The 21,798-nt window shown below is 41.6% G+C and overlaps 1 protein-coding gene across 2 annotated transcripts in view; it reads right to left on the reverse strand.

The window, feature by feature from the left end:
* The window catches only part of KIAA1549L (KIAA1549 like), a 208,723-nt gene that overhangs the window by 86,977 nt on the left and 99,948 nt on the right, over positions 1-21,798 (reverse strand). Inside the window, exons 2-7 of one of the 2 annotated variants that reach the window (XM_074955099.1) lie at positions 19,818-20,144; positions 16,275-16,859; positions 13,940-14,052; positions 11,008-11,227; positions 8,638-8,771; positions 551-713 (exon numbers count right to left, since the gene is read on the reverse strand). In XM_074955099.1, the coding sequence (XP_074811200.1) occupies positions 551-713; positions 8,638-8,771; positions 11,008-11,227; positions 13,940-14,052; positions 16,275-16,859; positions 19,818-20,144 (1,542 nt within the window). Of the gene's footprint in view, positions 1-550; positions 714-8,637; positions 8,772-11,007; positions 11,228-13,939; positions 14,053-16,274; positions 20,145-21,798 lie in introns of both variants that reach the window. The other variant, XM_074955098.1, reaches the window with a different exon arrangement.

A 21,798-nucleotide genomic window follows, 5' to 3' on the forward strand; every position in this document is an offset into this window, starting at 1 on the left:
TTCAAATAGGTTTTCAAACACAGTTCCTCTGCTCTTCACTTCAAGGCCTTCACCCATTCATCACTCTATTGGTTTCAAGAGCACCTGGATCTGTTGACATTCAGAGCACTACAAAGTCCATCTATTTCAACAGGCATTTGGGCTCTAATTCTGCTCCTGCTAAAGTTAATGTCGAAACTCCCATTGATATAATGGTGCAAAATCAGGCCATTGCTGAGGGCTGATGCTTGTGGGGTAGAGAGAGAGCGAGGGATGTCTTGTTATGTTTTCTTGATTCAGTGCTGGCTTTATACTTGTGTGAGATCTGCCGCTGTTTTGTCACTGGGAGACGGGTGTGGGGAGGAAGAAGTTTTATGCATTCTTAAATATTTACCAGGGTTCCTAGAGGCTGGGATAGGTGTCTATTTAATAGGTTAAACTGAAATAAATAAATAAATAAATAAATAAATAAATAAAATAAAATAAAATGCCTTTTAAATTTCCATTTGTTACATTTCAAAGCACTTCAAGCAGGATCAGCAAATCAGAACACTATAATGTAAGAGCTTACATTCTGCAATGGTCAGTGGCGGGTAGGTAAGGTAGAATCCCACCAGCTCAGCTGAAAGCTGATTAAGAAGGTAGCTGGAGATGGTGCCATTTAGGGCTGTACTTTGATTGCTCACCACATAAAACAGAGTGACCGCTTGGGAGACATTTGACGTGTTCAAAATCTGAAACAAAACAAAAGTAAAGAAATGGTGGGAGGCTACATTTCAACTCGTTAGTTCACACATTTTATATAATCAGTCCTAATAACAAATCAGAGAAATGTTGACTGTGATCATCATTTTCTGTAAAAAGGATGTGCTCTGTTTAGCACATGTAGCTTCATTGCCGAACAGAGGCAGGTGGAACAGGAGTGGCCCTGAGTGAGGACCAGAAATTCTATTCCTGATTTTCAATGGAAAAATGGCAAAAATACAAGGAGGGTGAGACTGATTATTTGACAGATAAAATATTAAAAAGGCTTTACTCAGGGAAAGTGTTGTCACGTCCCCATCCCCCCCACCCATGCGATCCTCAAGGTGCATCAGTCCCTTCTCTATCATCCTACTGAGGTGGCACAAATCTCCTCCTCTCTCTTCCACCTTCATGGGAAAAAGGTCCTCCCCTTTCTTTCTGATCTTACTGCTCTGTTGAATGGCTGTCTGCTCCCTTCCTCACCCCCATCTCTGAGCCTGCCTCTATCCATACTGTGACTGGCATCTACTAAGGAGTACAGGAAGGGAAAAGGGGTGCTGAGAGAAGCTCCGTTGTACCTCCCTTCTCCTCCTATATTGCCACACATACCAGCCACAAACTAGGAGCTTATTGAGGTATAAAAGAAAAAAATGTTAACTTCACTGTTTTTATGTAGGTTTTGCTTTATGCTTATTCATATAAATCATCATTTAATTTAACTGCCTCTTTTTAGGGTTACAGAGTAACAGCCGTGTTAGTCTGTATTCGCAAAAAGAAAAGGAGTACTTGTGGCACCTTAGAGACTAACCAATTTATTTGAGCATAAGCTTTTGTGAGCTACAGCTCACTTCATCGGATGCATACTGTGGGAAGTATAGAAGATCTTTTTATACACACAAAGCATGAAAAAATGGGTGTTTACCACTACAAAAGGTTTTCTCTCCCCCTACCCCACTCTCCTGCTGGTAATAGCTTATCTAAAGTGACCACTCTCCTTACAATGTGTATGATAATCAAAGTGGGCCATTTCCAGCACAAATCCAGGTTTTCTCACCCCCCCCCTTCCCACACACACACAAACTCACTCTCCTGCTGGTAATAGCTTATCCAAAGTGACCACTCTCCTTACATTGTGTATGATAATCAAGGTGGGCCATTTCCAGCACAAATCCAGGGTTTAACAAGAATGTCTGGGGGGGAGGGTAGGAAAAAACAAGGGGAAATAGGCTACCTTGCATAATGACTAAGCCACTCCCAGTCTCTATTCAAGCCTAAGTTAATTGTATCCAATTTGCAAATGAATTCCAATTCAGCAGTTTCTCGCTGGAGTCTGGATTTGAAGTTTTTTTGTTGTAAAATAGCGACTTTTATCTCTGTAATTGCGTGACCAGAGAGATTGAAGTGTTCTCCAACTGGTTTATGAATGTTATAATTCTTGACATCTGATTTGTGTCCATTTACTCTTTTACGTAGAGACTGTCCAGTTTGACCAATGTACATGGCAGAGGGGCATTGCTGGCACATGATGGCATATATCACATTGGTGGATGTCATAAATAGAAAGGGAAGGGTAAACCCCTTTAAAATCCCTCCTGGCCAGAGGAAATCTCCTCTCACCTGTAAAGGGTTAAGAAGCTAAAGGTAACCTCGCTGGCACCTGACCAAAATGACCAATGAGGAGACAAGATACTTTCAAAAGCTGGTAGGAGGGAGAGAAACAAAGGGTTTGTGTGTCTGTCTACATTTTGTCTTTGCCGGGGATAGACCAGGAATGAAGCCTTAGAACTTTTAGTAAGTAATCTAGCTAGGTATGTGTTAGATTATGATTTCTTTAAATGGCTGAGAAAAGAATTGTGCTGAATAGAATAACTATTTCTGTCTGTGTATCTTTTTTGTAACTTAAGGTTTTTGCCTAGAGGGGTTCTCTATGTTTTGAATCTAATTACCCTGTAAGGTATTTACCATCCTGATTTTATAGGGGGGATTTCTTATTTCTAATTCTATTTTTATTAAAAGTCTTCTTGTAAGAAAACTGAATGCTTTTTCATTGTTCTCAGATCCAGGGGTTTGGGTCTGTGGTCACCTATGCAAATTGGTGAGGCTTTTTATCCAACATTTCCCAGGAAAGGGAGGGTGCAAGTGTTGGGAGGATTGTTCATTGTTCTTAAGATCCAAGGGTCTGGGTCTGTAGTCACCTAGGCAAATTGGTGAGGCTTTTTACCAAACCTTGTCCAGGAAGTAGGGTGCAAGGTTTTTGGGAAGTATTTTGGGGGGAAAGACGTGTCCAAACAGCTCTTCCCCAGTAACCAGTATTTGTTTGGTGGTGGTAGCGGCCAATCCAAGGACAAAAGGGTGGAATATTTTGTACCTTGGGGAAGTTTTGACCTAAGCTGGTAAAGATAAGCTTAGGAGGTTTTTCATGCAGGTCCCCACATCTGTACCCTAGAGTTCAGAGTGGGGGAGGAACCTTGACAGTGGATGTGCAGGTGAACGAGCCTCTGATAGTGTGGCTGATGTTATTAGGCCCTGTGATGGTGTCCCCTGAATAGATATGTGGGCACAGTTGGCAACGGGCTTTGTTGCAAGGATAGGTTCCTGGGTTAGTGGTTCTGTTGGGTGGTAAGTGGTTGCTGATGAGTATTTGCTTCAGGTTGGGGGGCTGTCTGTAGGCAAGGACTGGCCTGTCTCCCAAGATTTGTGAGAGTGTTGGGTCATCCTTCAGGATAGGTTGTAGATCCTTAATAATGCATTGGAGGGGTTTTAGTTGGGGGCTGAAGGTGACGGCTAGTGGCGTTCTGTTATTTTCTTTGTTAGGCCTGTCCTATAGTAGGTGACTTCTGGGAACTCTTCTGGCTCTATCAATCTGTTTCTTCACTTCCGCAGGTGGGTATTGTAGTTGTAAGAATGCTTGATAGAGATCTTGTAGGTGTTAGTCTCTGTCTGAGGGGTTGGAGCAAGTGTGGCTGTATCGCAGAGCTTGGCTGTAGACAATGGATCGTGTGGTGTGGTCAGGTGAAAGCTGGAGGCATGTAGGTAGGAATAGCGGTCAGTAGGTTTCCGGTATAGGGTGGTGTTTATGTGACCATTGTTTATTAGCACTGTAGTGTCCAGGAAGTGGATCTCTTGTGTGGACTGGACCAGGCTGAGGTTGATGGTGGGATGGAAATTGTTGAAATCATGGTGGAATTCCTCAAGGGCTTCTTTTCCATGGGTCCAGATGATGAAGATGTCATCAATATACCTCAAGTAGAGTAGGGGCGTCAGGTGACGAGAGCTGAGGAAGCGTTGTTCTAAGTCAGCCATAAAAATATTGGCATACTGTGGGGCCATGCGGGTACCCATAGCAGTGCCGCTGATTTGAAGGTATACATTGTCCCCAAATGTAAAATAGTTATGGGTAAGGACAAAGTCACAAAGTTCAGCCACCAGGTTAGCCGTGACATTATCGGGGATAGTGTTCTTGATGGCTTGTAGTCCATCTTTGTGTGGAATGTTGGTGTAGAGGGCTTCTACATCCATAGTGGCCAGGATGGTGTTATCAGGAAGATCACCGATGGATTGTAGTTTCCTCAGGAAGTCAGTGGTGTCTCAAAGGTAGCTGGGAGTGCTGGTAGTGTAGGGCCTGAGGAGGGAGTCTACATAGCCAGACAATCCTGCTGTCAGGGTGCCAATGCCTGAGATGATGGGGCGCCCAGGATTTCCAGGTTTATGGATCTTGGGTAGTAGACAGAATATCCCAGGTCGGGGTTCCAGGGGTGTGTGTGTGCGGATTTGATCTTGTGCTTTTTCAGGGAGTTTCTTGAGCAAATGCTGTAGTTTCTTTTGTAACTCTCAGTGGGATCAGAGGGTAATGGCTTGTAGAAAGTGGTGTTGGAGAGCTACCGAGCAGCCTCTTGTTCATATTCCGACCTATTCATGATGACAACAGCACCTCCTTTGTCAGCCTTTTTGATTATGATGTCAGAGTTGTTTCTGAGGCTGTGGATGGCATTGTGTTCAGCACGGCTGAGGTTGTGGGGCAAGTGATGCTGCTTTTCCACAATTTCAGCCCGTGCACATCGGCGGAAGCACTCTATGTAGAAGTCCAGTCTGCTGTCTCGACCTTCAGGAGGAGTCCACCTAGAATCCTTCTTTTTGTAGTGTTGGTAGGGAGGTCTCTGTGGATTAGTATGTTGTTCAGAGGTGTGTTGGAAATATTCCTTGAGTCGGAGATGTCGAAAATAGGATTCTAGGTCACCACAGAACTGTATCATGTTCGTGGGGGTGGAGGGGCAGAAGGAGAAGCCCCGAGATAGGACAGCTGCTTCTGCTGGGCTAAGAGTATAGTTGGACAGGTTAACAATATTGCTGGGTGGGTTGAGGGAACCATTGCTGTGGCCCCTTGTGACATGTAGTAGTTTAGAAAGTTTAGTGTCCTTTTTCTTTTGTAGAGAAGCAAAGTCTGTGTTGTAAATGGCTTGTCTAGTTTTAGTAAAGTCCAGCCACGAGGAAGTTTGTGTGGAAGGTTGGTTTTTTATGAGAGTATCCACTTTTGAGAGCTCATTCTTTATCTTTCCCTGTTTGCTGTAGAGGATGTTGATCAGGTGGTTCCGCAGTTTCTTTGAGAGCGTGTGGCACAAGCTGTCAGCATAGTCTGTGTGGTATGTAGATTGTAATGGATATTTTACCTTCAGTCCTTTTGTTATGATGTCCATCTGTTTGCATTTGGAAAGGAAGATGATGTCTGTCTGTATCTGTACAAGTTTTTTCATGCAGTTGATAGTTCCACCATGATTTCAACAATTTCCATCCCACCATCAACCTCAGCCTGGTCCAGTCCACACAAGAGATCCACTTCCTGGACACTACAGTGCTAATAAACAATGGTCACATAAACACCACCCTATACCGGAAACCTACTGACCGCTATTCCTACCTACATGCCTCCAGCTTTCACCCTGACCACACCACACGATCCATTGTCTACAGCCAAGCTCTGCCATACAACCGCATTTGCTCCAACCCCTCAGACAGTGACTAACACCTACAAGATCTCTATCAAGCATTCTTACAACTACAATACCCACCTGCGGAAGTGAAGAAACAGATTGATAGAGCCAGAAGAGTTCCCAGAAGTCACCTACTACAGGACAGGCCTAACAAAGAAAATAACAGAACGCCACTAGCCGTCACCTTCAGCCCCCAACTAAAACCCCTCCAATGCATTATTAAGGATCTACAACCTATCCTGAAGGATGACCCAACACTCTCACAAATCTTGGGAGACAGGCCAGTCCTTGCCTACAGACAGCCCCCCAACCTGAAGCAAATACTCACCAGCAACCACTTACCACCCAACAGAACCACTAACCCAGGAACCTATCCTTGCAACAAAGCCCGTTGCCAACTGTGCCCACATATCTATTCAGGGGACACCATCACAGCGCCTAATAACATCAGCCACGCTATCAGAGGCTCGTTCACCTGCACATCCACCAATATGATATACGCCATCACATGCCAGCAATGCCCCTCTGCCATGTACATTGGTCAAACTGGACAGTCTCTACGTAAAAGAATAAATGGACACAAATCAGATGTCAAGAATTATAACATTCATAAACCAGTTGGAGAACACTTCAATCTCTCTGGTCACGCGATTACAGACATGAAAGTTGCGATATTACAACAAAAAAACTTCAAAACCAGATTCCAGCGAGAGACTGTTGAATTGGAATTCATTTGCAAATTGGATACAATTAACTTAGGCTTGAATAGAGACTGGGAGTGGCTAAGTCATTATGCAAGGTAACCTATTTCCCCTTGTTTTTTCCTACCCCCCCCCCCTTCAGACATTCTTGTTAAACCCTGGATTTGTGCTGGAAATGGCCCACTTTGATTATCATACACATTGAAAGGAGAGTGATCACTTTAGATAAGCTATTACCAACAGGAGAGTGGGTTTCTGTGTGTGGGGGGTGGGGTGGGGTGAGAAAACCTGGATTTGTGCTGGAAATGGCCCACTTTGATTATCATACACATTGTAAGGAGAGTGATCACTTTAGATAAGCTATTACCAGCAGGAGAGTGGGGGGGGGGAGAGAAAACCTTTTGTAGTGGTAAACACCCAATTTTTCATGCTTTGTATAAAAAGATCTTCTATACTTTCCACAGTATGCATCCGATGAAGTGAGCTGTAGCTCACGAAAGCTTATGCTCAAATAAATTGGTTAGTCCCTAAGGTGCCACAAGTACTCCTTTTCTTTTTAGGGCTATAGTCAACACACAAAATATGTCACAGTATAGTCACTCAATAGAATTCTCTGCTCTGATCATCACTGGTGATTCTACAGGATATCAAACACACACAGGACTGTAATCAATAAACCCAACATTTAATGTATTTGTCACTAACGCAGGCTTTATAAGGATATGAGTACACTGCAACATAAGCCTGAGCTTGAGCTCAGCTTAAGGCTAACTCCCCCTTGCATCTACATTGCAATTGCTCAGACCCGAAGGCTGGAGGGTCTGAGCTCGAGTTAAGCCAGGACCCAGGGTCCAAGCCCTATTGTTTGGCAGCATAGATGCAGCCCTGCTTGACTCAGGTCCCAGGAGTCAGTCAGAAGTATCCCACAGTTCCTTGGGACAATTTCCATAGTCCTTTCTATCCCAACAATCTGCAATCCACTCTATTGAAAACAGAAGCCAGCCCCCACCACCCACCTCATGCGAATGGCAGAGTTAACCCATTCTTCTCTGATCACCAATCTGCAAGCACACTATCAGAGAGCCTCCTGGGTTTGCAATGGAAAGTGAACCTATCAAGCCTTTTGTAAAGCGAACTGCTTCTGGGTCACAGGAGCACAGCCAGATTTTGGTGAATCTCTGGGGCAAGGCCAGTAAAATTGTGGAAAAGCAAAAGCACCAGGAATGACCACGCGTACCAGCAGACGGATAAAAAGCTGGCAGCTCTGCAGATTCTCCAGACAGGTTATCATTTCAGGGAGCATATTAAGAGGCTGAAGAGTGAATACCAGAAGACCAGGGACAAGAACTGCACTTTGGGCAACCTGCCAATTACATGCTCGTTTTATGATTACTTTGACTGGGTCCGGGGCTCTGCGCCCAGCATGGAGCCATCCATGTTTCATGAGGACCTGGTGAGCTGGGATGGTGCCCTGCTGGCCCCTGAAGTCAGCATGGGAACTGATGGGAGCCCAGCACCAGGCTCCCAGTCAGGAGCATGAAGTGACTCTTTTAATAGAACTAATCACAGAGGAGTAACTACATGAGTAACTTTAGGCATGTGAGGACTCTCCTCTCCCATAAATCTTTGTACAATCTTTGCAGGATCAAGCCCATGGTGCACAGGACAGATTTACAAACATGGAGCATATAGGACACAAAGAAAGGCGATTCATTCCCTTGGTTCTGATCCTGCAAACACTTGCACATCTTTAACATTACACACATGAATAGACCCACGGGGTCTTAGTAAGAGTGCTAGATATGACATGTTCTACACCTCAAAGTTCAGTAAACATATAGAGAAAAGTATCTTACACTTGATTATCAGAAGGAGTTTTGTTGGAGCTGACTTGTAATAAATATAAATAGTATTAGAATGATGACTCTGCTTAAACCTGAAACTCAGTAAATTTTCAGTTCAGAAAAGTGACATGAATAATGGTTATTCAAATAATAAAACAGCTTTTCGTGCAACTGTGCTTCATTATCTTTTTTCAAAAATGTTGCATCCATAAGATCTTAGCAAAATGTAAAACAGCATAACTTAATATGAAAATATAAAAACATTTCCAAAGGAACTATCAAGTTTATTATGATGACATTAACATAATGTCTACAAGCTCTCTTAACAGCAGGGAATAATCATATGTGATTTAAAGATTGGCTAAAGAGGTTGAATTTTACCTGAACTGTTAAGTTGTTGCTAGTGTGTAAGACCTTTCTTTCAGCATCCTCGAATGCTTTTTGTAACCGTTGCTCCATGGTCTGAATAAACTTGCATGACTGTATGTTGTCTGTTTGACCAACAAACTGCAGCTCTAGAACAGGAATAGTATGTGTGCGTTTTAGTGAAAATATATTCTAGTCTGCATAACTCCTATAATGAGTGACACCAAAATGATCGATTTAAGAAATTAAACAAGTGATAGTAATATCATGCGAGGGTTGCATATGTTTTTAAGTAGCATTATAAACAGTTCATCATTAAGATAGAATACAAGAATTAAAACCTGTGATTAAAAGCATAAATAAAAGTGATATGTATGATTGTATGTTCTCGTTCAAAGGCTAAGGGACAAACGAAAAGCATTTTAAAACATGAATGATATCTTTACAATCTTTAAGTCATGGATTCCTCATAGGAAAGAAAAAATCATCATACAGATTCTCATTCTTTTTTCTCTGGATAATAGCATGTGCAACAAGATATTTGTAATATTTTTTATATATTTATGAAATCTCTTCCCCTCCCCAAGCCCAGTCAGTGAAATTCAAAATGTATCCTTACAGGCTGACCTGCTAGTGCAACACTTCACCTAGTATATGGGGAATCAGTCTGGAGACACAAGGTAAGTATGGACCAATTCCCCCACATTCTCCTGTTACTCTGCACTGAGCACTGCAGTAGTATTACAGAGAGGGTAAAATGATAAAACCAGGTTTAGAATGTTTGGAATCCAAGACCCCAGTGGTCCAGCCAGACCTTATATGCATACATGGGGCTCTTGGCATCATAGGAAATACATAATATGCTTCAGAATACATTTCACACATTTAGTTCAAGGTCTGAGGATTTCAAAAATGTAAATGTATTGGGCCCAATTCATCCCAGGTGTAACTCCACTGTTTTCACTGTTCTCACATTTAAAGAGACAGCATGGACAATGGGTACTCCTGGAGGAATTCTGTGCCACTGCGCAATGCAGAATTTTGCAGAAATTAACGTTGTGCATGCAGAATTTCCTTTCCCCCATGGAAATGGGCTGCAGTGCTGCTAGCCGCCACTAGGGGCCACTGGACCCAGCACAGCCCAGCTTGCACATAGAAGACACTGCTGGGGGGAGGGAGAGGGAGATAGAGGGTTCCTGGCAGCTGCAGTTCCCAGCATGCCCTGAGGGAAGGAAAGGGCGGCTTGCAGGAAACTCTATGCAAGCCTGGGACCGAGCATCAGTCTGTTTCTCCCTCTGTATCGCTGGGCTCTGGGAGGGAGGGGGATGGGTGAATGGGCAAGGGGCCCTGCAGCTGGGCTCTGGGGAAGAGAGTGTTCGGGTGCATTGGCTGGGAGCGTGGCACAGATGGTCTCTGAGGGAGACGGATTGTGGGTGTCTGGCCCCCTGACTGGGCTTGGGGAGGGGAAGAGGCAGGAAGAGGGCAGAAAAACAGGAACTGGGTTGTCATAGGGGTTTCTTTAACTCTCTACTCCTGGGGGAAAATGTGTGTGTGTCCGTACTGTTACAGACATACTTGCTGACAGGTATTTTGAAATAAATTACCAAAATAATTGAAACTGACATGATTATGTAGTGTTATTTTGACAAATAAAATTTGCAGAATTTTAAAATATTGTCTGCAGAATGCCCCCAGGAATAAATGGGACTGCACACATCGAACTGGGTACCAAATTTAGAGCACTGTTTTCTCTGAGGGGAACTGATGGCTGAACTGACAGTAAGTTGTGTACTAGGAAGAGAGCCTGAGACATAAGCCCTTGTATCAGAGGCCTGGTATGAGGCAGGACCTGCTCACATAATCTGGCAAGAACAGGGCTGATATTGCAGAAATACACATTCCTAAGAAATGCTAAGTGCAGAGTACTCACGCAAACACATCCCGATATTAAGGATGGTACAAAAACATTCCCCAAGGATAACAGAAACACACTGACCCCTCCTAAAAGATAAGGTCAGGATGACAGTACGTAACTTGTTTGTACTGGTATATAAAGATGTATCTCAGAGGGAGTGTCTTTGGCCAGCCTTGGAGGCAGTAGAAAGTCCCGCCACTGACTGAGCTGCATCCACTGTCATAGGCATACATGTCTTAGTATCCTCTTAGAGTGCCAGGTGCTATTACTGTGCTTCATCGACAATAAACCTGGCTGGGTGCCTTCGTACTTTGAAAGATCTTGTGATCATTGGGCGGTTCATTCGAGGTCTGCTGTGCCAACGGTCTGCGCAGAGCTGGGACAGCACACAGGGAGAACATACATATGCACCAAATATCTAACCACAAGTTGTGCAACTGTTGCACCAGATATGTGATTGTGTTACTTGCCTGTTTTCAGCTGGAAGTGGTATGCAGGTAATGGATTCCATGGCAAGGCCAGTACAGCAACAGACTGAAGATTTGGCACATGCTGCTTTATGTCCGCTGTGGTGTTGCTAATACCATAAGCAATGAGCATTTCAGTAACAACAGCAGGTATAAAAACCAACCCCCTCTTCGTAACGTAGTAACCAACTGTCACATTGTTTGATTGTTCCAGAATTTCAACCTAAAACACACAGGGAAAATGTCTTTTTAATTTCCATTTTAACTACTATGCTATTGGTTTTTTTCATTCTGAATGGGATTTCCTAGAGGTTTTAAATGCAATCTCCTTTAGGGCAGGAGGGAAGCAGGTGGTGCAATATACAGTAATTTTAATTTTGAATCTAAAATCTAAAGTTCCCATCCTGAAAACCCTGATACACAAGTAACTTCACACACAAAAAGTTCCACTAAGTTCTCATGTGTGTGTCAATGTTTGCAGGCTCAGGACCAAAAGAGTGTAAGGGTAAAATTCTTTACTGCCTGACCCCCCCTTAACTTCACTTGGGGCTCTGTTCTGTGTACTCAGAGCTCTCTCAACAGGCAAAGCTATCATTGTGATCACCAGAAGTTCTGGGCATAGATCAACTACAGAATGAGCACAACAGTAAGCCACAGCAAAGAACAGGAATAGAGAGAAAAATTTTGCCCCAAGAACATACAATTTCTTGGGTTGTTAGGCTCAAAACTTGTCCTTAGCACTACATCAAGTTGGGATCCTCCATTAAAGGGGAGAGGAACACAACCCAGAAGGAGAGGAGTAACGTACAGCTGCTCTGCAGCCTGTATAGCCATCATGGGGTACAAGCTCACTACTGCCATCTTCCCCTGCTGACTTAGCATGAGAAAGGGAAAGGAGAAATTTGTAGAGTTATAGCTCAACAACAAAACTGGACTTTCCACAATTTATTCAAATAGGATCATTTTTGTCCTTCCTCCATCATTTTTATCAATGTTCCCTTTTTGTGTCTTTACTCACAGCCAATATGCCGTAAGCAGAGCTGTGCAAAGAACCCCTGTTTACAGCAATGGGAGCTCCGTCCCTCACTTTATACAGAATATGGCTCTAGCAATCTATTTCATTCTGGGCTTACATTCCAGATAACCCAGAATTTCATGTCATTTAGATGGAAAGTAATGAACATGCCACTCATTTATTTTAGTAGAAATTGTTTTCTCCCAACTGCAGGGTTTTTTTGTCACTGTAGAAGCGAATGTATCAAGTACTAGGCTTCCAAACTGGATGGATTGACGGCAGTGATAACCCATTTACTGGTCTTGCTGTTGTAGCTGATCCGTATTAAGCTGTGGAAGCACTTGGCTCACTACATGGCTATACTCATTCCTGGCTTTCAAGAGGAAGAAGCTGCTGCTGTCAGTAGCCATCTCCCACAATGTGCCAAAGAGACAACTGCCTCTCTTCCCCCTTTTTACCTTTTAAAATAAAATGACAGCCACCATAAAAGTGACCCTAAAATTGTTAGAGCCCACATAGTGTTTGGGCCACCCCTGCCTTTCTTCCATGGGAAAGCTACAAAAAGCCCTGCACTTTCCTCCAAGACAGATTGCCACCTCTGCAATGCACCCAATTTCTGCAAATAAAATTCCCCACCTTGACTTGCCCACAAAGCAGTCCAATAAAGCTGCAGCCAATTTATAAAAAATAAATACTGGTAAGTCAGGGGCTTTCGTAGAAAAGACAGTTTTATTTCTGGTTTAAAGAAGATTAATAGAAATGTTGTATCTTCAGAACAAGAAAAACCTGACTGAAAATGACAAAGAAATACTATTTAAAGTTAGCCTGCTAAACTCAGCCACAGAGTTATACAACAAGCCGTTACATCAGCCTTATAGAAAAACAAGTTAAATAAATTCTAACCATAAAAAGGAGAAATACGTGCTAAAGTATAACTTTGTCCCTTGAAATGCTGAATTGCCATTTGGAGTTAAACATATCAGTGAAGTTCTCAGATACTTGGAGAACTGTATTATTTAAAGACCAAAATAAATTCTCCAAAACATAACAGTTTGCCTTTAACTGGATGCACAGTCAAAACAATCTGTTGTTATTAAACAGTAATGATGTTATGAAAGTTTTTGGAGAAAAATGTTTCCTTCTCTATCTGTCACTGGCAATAAAATTTAAAAGCCTCAGAATGTGTAATTCTAAATCCCACCCCCCCCCTTTTTTTTTAAAGCAAACACCAGTTTTCTGGTTTTTTATTTTTGTGCGGGGGCAGGCCTTGATGAGGTGAAAGAGAAGGAAAAAAAATTGGGTAAACTATGGGGTTAAATATGCTCACTACTGCATAGCCAAAAACAAGCCTGCCATGTGCCATGCATCTTGTCTCTCCCACATTTGGCAGCCCTGAGATTTCTCACATCCAGCAGGGTTGCAGGAAGGGCCTGCTGGCCATCAAGGGCCATTGCAGCACCTGCTGAGCAACCAGTCAGACAGCCTCTACTTCACATCACACTGCTCCCTCTGCTAGAGCCAAGTGGATAAGGAACAGTTGGGAAGAGAAGGCGATTACTCCCTCAATCTTCCAGTAGTTAATACCATCCTTAGAATATCTAGAACCAGTTCATGGACTGAATTCCATTCAGTACACAATTCCATCAAAAGGTACCTGGCTCTGCGTATCACAAATGCAAACTACTCAGTTTTGTGGGTCTTGGAGGCCTTATTCCTTTTTGTTTGAATTGGTTCTAATGGAAATGAGATGAGATACAGGAGTTAGAAACTAGGATGCCCTTAATTCATATTATTAAAAACACACAAAAACCCCACAAAAACAACATCTTTCACAAACTACTAATATTCAGTACAAAAGTTCTTTTGGGGGGGTAGGGGGGAAGACTTATTTTACTATATATGCTAACTAAGCTTGCTTACTTGAGCATTGACATTTTGGTTGAAAGCTTGTCTCAATGCCTGGGTGAGTCCTTTTGTCACGTTCTCTTTTAAGGAACTGCTGATCAGCAGCCTTCTTGTGTTCAGGAACAGAACTGTTGAACAACACCAAGTTAAACATTAGTTTGAAACATCAATGTGCTGTTTGCTTGAGGGTTGGTTTATTTTTTCTTCTAATTTTGATCACAGTCATTTGGAACTCAAAGACTATCCATAAGAAGCTATGCCGTGCATCAGGTACACGGAAGTTCAGTACTGCAGGGGCTAGACACGGCCCGAGTTCTCAAGTCCTCAGTGTACAAGGCCTATTTGGGGGGATCACGGACTAACAGTTGCAGTAATATTTTAAAACACTGAGTTACCAGCATGCTGCTGTTTTGAGGAGAGTACTCTATAACCAGACTATCTGAAGACAGACTGATGAAGCATTCTAACACAGCTGATGTGGCATTGCCTCACAGGGCTCATGGTACAGGAAGGTTCAGGGAGGACTGTGTGGAAGAATATGCACTGCACATTTTCATAAAGAGAACAAATTAATATTTTTACTTCTCAAAAGTGGAAACAAACAAATAAAAATGGCATTTCATATCCACTGTTACTTTCATTATAGAAATTGTCCGAACTTTTGTTTTTTGCTCTGGGGCAAAGACTGGGTCATTTACCCGTGGAATTTTTGTAGCATAATTTGCAGACAGACTAAGGGCTAGTCTACACTAGAAGCGCTACATCGATGCAGCTACTCCAGTGCAGCTGCGCCACTTTAGCACGTCTGGTGAAGATGCTGTATGCTGACGGGAGAGTATATGCATATCTTTAGAGGGGAGATGGCATCAAAGGCTGATAACAGAGGACGTTCATTAGCATCCGCACTCCCTCCTAGAGAAGGTACATACAATGCCGCAAAAGCACATACACAATTGTATTTTAATACATTGTGTCCCTAAAGTATCAAATCTACTTCAATAAGGTTTAGCTTAATTCAATAAAATTTATCTAATTTCCATAAGATTGTTCAAGATATTACAGGATATTGTCAGTCTGTCACAGCTGCTGCCCATGTCGTGTTAGTGCAGCAGATATTTAGGGGCCTCAGACATAGGAATAAGGATATAATATATCCAAGAGAGGATCAATTCCAGATTTCACTCTCCCAAGCCCCTCCCTGTATAAACTGACATATCCTTTTATCTATACCTCCCCCTTCCTTTTGTAACTCTCAAAGCTAAGTATCTAATGTGGTGATACACTATGCCAGTGGTTCTCAACCAGGGGTACACAGAGGTCTTCCAGGGGTACATCAACTCATCTATATATATTTATCTAGTTTTACAACAGGCTACATAAAAAGCACTAGCAAAGTCAGTACAAACTAAAATTTCATACAATGACTTGTTTATACTGCTCTATATACACTGAAATGTAAATATTTATATTCTAATCAATTTATTTTATAATTATATGGAAAAAATTAGAAAGTAAGCAATTTTTCAGTAATAGCGTGTGGTGAAACTGTTGTATTTTTATGTCTGAGTTGGTAAAAAAGTAGTTTTTAAGTGAGGTGAAACTTGGGGTACACAAGACAAATCAGACTCCTGAAAGGGGTACAGGAGTCTGGAAAGGTTAAGAACTACTGCACTACACCACCAGCATAAGTCCCTTATACTGGCAAAAAATTATTTCTAAAGACCCATTCAATTGACTGTTCTTAGGAGTGGCCTTACCTTAAGTTTAAGAAACCAAGATTAGAGCAATGACAAGTGGTGCTATTATCAAAAATTTAGTATGTCAACATGTGACAATAAAATATTTTGAAAATGTATGATATGAAATGCTTTTTTGAGGCACTGTTATGATATAAACATTGCTTTGAAATTTTTCTGTACATAGGAGTTTACAGAATGACATGCCATTCCATATCAGAACAAAAGTCTATCTAGTATATTAACCTGCTTCAATCTGTTACCTCTGCCTGTCACTGCAGAGGAAGGAACAAACTATCATAATGTGCTTGACCACCGTGCAGCTCATGCCCTGGAGCATGGGATTTGGTTACCTCCTTTTAGCATGTATACGGTAGAATGTAAAAGTATATATATAAATCTATTATCTATATTTACTAACCTCACCATAACCTATCTATTTGGCTTGTTAGTGTAGTCATCCCCATGGTATCTAATCCCCACATTAATCATTATAGCCCATAAGTTATTTAGTAAACTAACCAGTATTTAAACAACTTTTCTATTTATGATGAACTATACTTCATACAAAACGGATGTATTTCTAATCAAACAAGCTGAATATAGAGCCATACCTGATTTAACCATAAGGTTACTGGACAGCTGGCATTCCGGAGGGGGAACTGTTGTCACATTAGCAAAAGTTGCAATTGCAGTTGTAGGAGCAGCAGAATTGTTTTCCACTGGAGCAGGGGGGAGCCTAGTTGTTTTCGCTGATGCTGTAATAGATGTCAAAGCTGCTGTAATTGTCAGTGGATATGCAGTTGATGTTTTGGTGATTTCTGAGCTTGTAAATTTCTTGGTGTCAGGTACTGTGGTTTCTATCTGTCTTTGTGTGTGTGTTGTGGATGTCAGTGTGGAAGCTGTGACTGTGCTAACTTTATTGGTTAGAAACATAACGGTGTGGGGGCGTGATGTAGGTGTGTTTCTTGGTGCAAACGGAAAGTTTGTACGTGTTTCTACTGTTGATGTCATTTTTGAGGCACTGTTATTTTTTGCTAGTGTTGATATCAATGTGCTTAATGCTGTCACAGACAGCAAGGGTGCATTTTCACTGCCTAGAGAAAACAAGGATGAAGTTGGCGCAGATTTTCCTGTTACTGATTTTGCTTCTGAAGTTGCTACTGTAGGTATTGCACCTGCCGACACTGAAGGTAGCACTGTAATGACAGAATGGGTAAAGTTGGTTGTTGGCAAAAAAGCAGAGGTTATATGTGTTGGTGATGCATGGACAGAAGTTATGATGACTGACTGCAAAGCATTGGTGGTATGTGTTTGCGATGGGGTGCCATTGGTAGATTCATTAGGTACAGCAACTGTAATTAGAATATCACCTGTACCATTTGCATGCCACCTTTCTGTACTAAACGTAGCTTGTTTTTGAACAACACTAGTCAAGTGACTCGGTGGTTCTGAAACAGAGCTGTTTGTAAAGTCTGTCACATTTCCAGAAGTCAAGTATTTTTCTGGAGTTAGAATAGATATCAGTGTTGAGCTTGAAGATTGTTTGGCTATTGGAAAGGAAGAAATTGTTGGTTGTGTACCACTGATAGAACTAATTTCATTATTAGCTGAGACAATCAAATTGTCAGTGAATTGAGAAGCCAATGGTAGCTCAGATGGTGTTGTGTATAAGGCTTTTGTTGATGAAGAGACATTGTCACCATGAATTGTCTGAGATTTCAGAGTGCTAGAAGCAGTACTTGTATCATCAGTTGCAAAATCCTTCACTGTAGGCAAATACAGATGGGGGGATATTTCAAAGTTTGCAGTGAAGTTAGTGTCCCTGAGAGTGAAGAATTCAGTAACATTTTGAGTTGTGTCAGTATCTTTTTTTGACTGGGCTGCAGGTAGTGCTGTAGTGGTAGCATGGGGCAAATACTGAACACTAGACCTTTCCAGGGCAGATGAACGTATGTTAAATTGTGTGAAATTAGGAGACTTAATTTCAGTCAAAGGTGAAGTTGAAACATTTTGATTAGATTTTGCAGATGTAGATGTTTCTAAAGTTACAGAGACAGAAGCAGTTTGTTTGTTTGTAACATCATTTATTTGCTGTTGCAGACCTGAAATTGTTGAATATGGGGCGTGATACCCAGTTTCTAATGAAGAAGTGCTTGGAGAAACTTCCATTATTGGAATGTTGGTTGTTTCTTTTACTGACAGAACACTAACACCAGCTGAAGTAAGCACGGCTGTAGTAGTCCATTCAGAAGCTGAAGCACTGATTATAGGTATAGGTATCTTTGTGGTATCTAAACGGCTTTCAGAGGCAGCATTTGAAATATTAGAGAAAGCTGACGCTGGGCTGTGTGGGGCTTCTGTTGCTGGAACAAATGATGGCAATGCATATAATTCTGAAGGCACAATAGTGGTCCATGGTTTTGTATCATCTGTGGTTGAAACTTGATCAGTGGTAAGATCAGGTTTATTTAAAGCTTGTAGAGGGGCATATTCTATATGTGGAGTGACAATGGTGAATGTTTCTGTATTTGTTTCTTCATTTTCTGTTAAGTCTACAGCGGGACTTTCTCCATTAATAGCTGAAAGCTGTGAAGTTGTAGAATTATGAATAGCAGGTGTATCTTTAATAGTGAGCACAGATTTTGAAAGGCCTGTATTGGGAGTGGGTAATGATACTGCAGATGTAATAACAGAACTGATGACTTCTGTTTTCAAAATACTTTCAGGCAGCACCGTTCCTGTTGTGTGCTTGCTGGGTCGAGTTTCTGGAGAAACTCTGGAACGCTGAGATGCGTAAAAAAGGACATTGTTAGCATCTATGTTGGCGTATACTTTGGCTGTACTACCTGTTTCGAAAGACTGATGGGGTGCCTCTCTAACTGAAGAGCCATCAGAAGGTTGCAAAGTATGTTCAAAATCACTTGATAATACCACTGTATTGGCCTCAAAAACTGTATCAGTCACCTCTTTTCCAACAGTTTGACTGATTGACACTGCTGAGCGAAGGGACGAAATATTTATTAGAGGGAACGTAGAAGTGTTCTCATAGGCTGGTGTTGAGTTTGTTGCATTGTTAGTATGTGCTATAATATTAAAGGTATGATTTGTCACAGTTATGAAGGAAGATTCTTTATCTGTTGAATAAGGAAGTGTGTTTTTTCTGAAAAGAAAGTCTGATATACTTGTAGGTGCTGGTGGTGGAACTACTGCATTGCTGGTGCTTATTGCATCTGGAATAAATGTTCTTGGCGCAGTAAAGGAAGACCTATTTTCTGTTGAATGGGAGAGTCCCATTGGATTATTAGAAGCTGGTGATAAAAATATTGCCTTGGTAGAACCCGACATGTCATTAGTTGATGTTGAAGACTGATGACTCGTCACTTTTGGTAATGCAGATATAGTGCCCACGGTATGAAAGAATGAAGTACTAACCACTGGAATCTCTGATTTACTATCAAAAGCTGGTGACGATGCATCTGGGCTGACGTCATTCTCTCTGTCAGTCACCACTGCCTTGAATGGCAGATTGGTGGGTATTGCTCCAGAAGAAGACACGTTATCTGTTGAGTGAGACAATGAAGTTCTTTCAGTAGGAAGCCATGACACAGTTTCAGAAGCTATTGGTAGGAAAGACTGAGAGGAAATTACTGACAGAGAAGTTGGAGAGTGTGCAGAAAGTAGGGAGGTACTTTCTGAGGGTGACACTCTTCCCATTGTCTTTGTGGAATGTATCATTGTTGATCCAAAGCTATTAAGTGATGTGGTACCCGTGACCTCTTTGGGACCCCTTCTGGATAATGTGTGATTCAATGTACTGGAATTTACAGCAGTGACTGTGCTTGGTGGATTATATCTGCTTGCACTAAAATGAGAGTCAGTTGAATCTATGTGGAAGGAACTTTCAGTATCTGTGGATAAAGGCACTTTGGTGGGTAGTACAGTCAACTTAGAAAAGATAATGGTATGAGGTGATTGTATTACCAATGAAGAAAATGATGGTGATGGAACAGTTGCAAGAATGTCTGATCCTGATGGGCTTTCTTTTGAAATGGAGGGTGTTTCTAATGATGTTAGCTGAGATGGTACAGCAGTACTTGAATGTGTCATTGATGGTTTTGTGGACAATGTGGCAAACATACTGATTTGAGGCAAACCTGATACAACAGCTGTTTCATCTACATCTTGAGAGGATGACCTCACTGGTGATTCAGCTGAAACCTCGGAAGGCTCCTGGGATGCACTATTTCCACTGCCTTGGTAAAGAGTGGGCGAAAAATTAGTTTGATCCATAGTTCTGGCGCCAGTCAGTGTTGCTTTTATTTTCTGAAGCAAGTTTGCATTCTCCAATGTCTGTCTCATTGACATGTCAGCCACTGAGGAAGACTTAATTTCTGTTGAAGGCCATGTTGGTGAAAATATAGATCTCCAGTGAGCAGGAGACTCTGTAGAAAGGGCAACATTTATTTGGTGTTGTTTGGTACCTGTAAAAAATAATTAAAATGAATATTTTGCAAAAAATGTGTTATCTTGATACACTACACCAGTGAATCTGAACAGAAAATGTTTAATCCTAGGTAAATGACTTATTTCTCTGTGTTGGAAGGACATAATGAATAAACAATCAGAGAAAGTTAAAAAATATGAACATGAGAAGTGCAATGTGAGTAAAACATAACTCTCTAATTGTTTCAGTATACAGAAAAATTAAAGATAACGCCAAGCTTTACTCACAGTGATAATACAAAATAATTACTGATATTGCTCATAAATTAGGATGGCTTAACCTAATAGGAAGTTAAGTTGTTGCACCCGAGACAACTTCTGATGTTATTATCTTCATATTGTGTCAAAATATTATATGCAATGTAGTTGTAACCATGTTGGTCCCAGAATATTAGAGACACAAGGTGGGTGAGATAATATCTTTTAATGGACTGGCTTCTGCTGGTGAGAGAGAAGCTCAAATGCTTGTCTCTCTCACCAACAAAAGCTGGTCCAATAAAAGATATTATCTCAACCACCTTGCCGCTCAAAATATTAGGGATTAGAAGCAGATATACAGAGGGAATGGATTCTGACAACCAAACATCACTGACTTAGCATACTGTACATTATGGGAATAGAGTCAAAATTGGTTGGGTTCCTCTATGAAGCATCTGTACGTGGTCATCTTGCCAGCTGTAATAACGTGTGTAATTATAGGCAGAAAGGCAAGAAAATATAACAGGAATGAAATTGATTGAGGGGGGATTAAAAACAAATGAGGAAATTAAACTCCTTATTTGATATGTGCAGATGTATAAAACATCTCCAGCACCAATTTATTTAGCATTCTACACCTTATTGTTCCTAAGCTTTGTTTTCTTGAAATGATTACACAGTAAGCTTAAAAATCACAATTCAGAAAACCTTACATTCTTTTTATTTTAATTATGACTCAATCAAGATTAAAATTAACATTTTGTTGTTGTTTTTCATGAGATAATCAATCAACTAAAGCTTATCATTGTCCTTTTCCATTTCACTGTGAGCCAGATTGTGGCCCAGCCTATGTACCCAGTCCATAAGAGGAAGCAGACCCCTCCCCTGTAATGGGCGTGGGTAATTATACTACAGATGTAACAAAACTGATGCTTTCCCTGCACATACATACACATTGCTATGCGACTTCAACCAATGTTGGAGTAGATGCTACAGACCTCCTACTCCCCCTTGAAACCACTTATAAACTTGAAGTGATAGCTTGTAATTTTAACAGTATTCAATACTTTGCACCACTCAGTCAAGTGGGTAGGAAGTAGGCAGGGCATTGGTTCAGCCCCCCAATTAGCCTGTCAGTGCAGCTGAGCCAGCCTGGGAAGAGGTAACCTACTACCAGTAGGGGCCAGGGCAGATCATGACTCCACTGGAATAAGCAAGGAACATGGAAGATATCATGCCTGTCTGAGGCCACTTACTGGGGATTGATGCTGCTGCGATTGATGCAGTGAGGGTCAATTTAGCAGGTCTAGCGAAGACCCACTAAATCTACCTCAGAGTGCTCTCTGGTCAATTCCAATACTCCACCAGAAGAAGAGTAAGGTAAGTCAACAGGAGAGCATCTCCCGTCAACACAGCACGGTGCAAACACTGCAG

The sequence above is a fragment of the Natator depressus genome, chromosome 6 (assembly GCF_965152275.1).
Source record: "Natator depressus isolate rNatDep1 chromosome 6, rNatDep2.hap1, whole genome shotgun sequence".
NCBI classification, from domain to species: Eukaryota; Metazoa; Chordata; order Testudines; family Cheloniidae; genus Natator; species Natator depressus.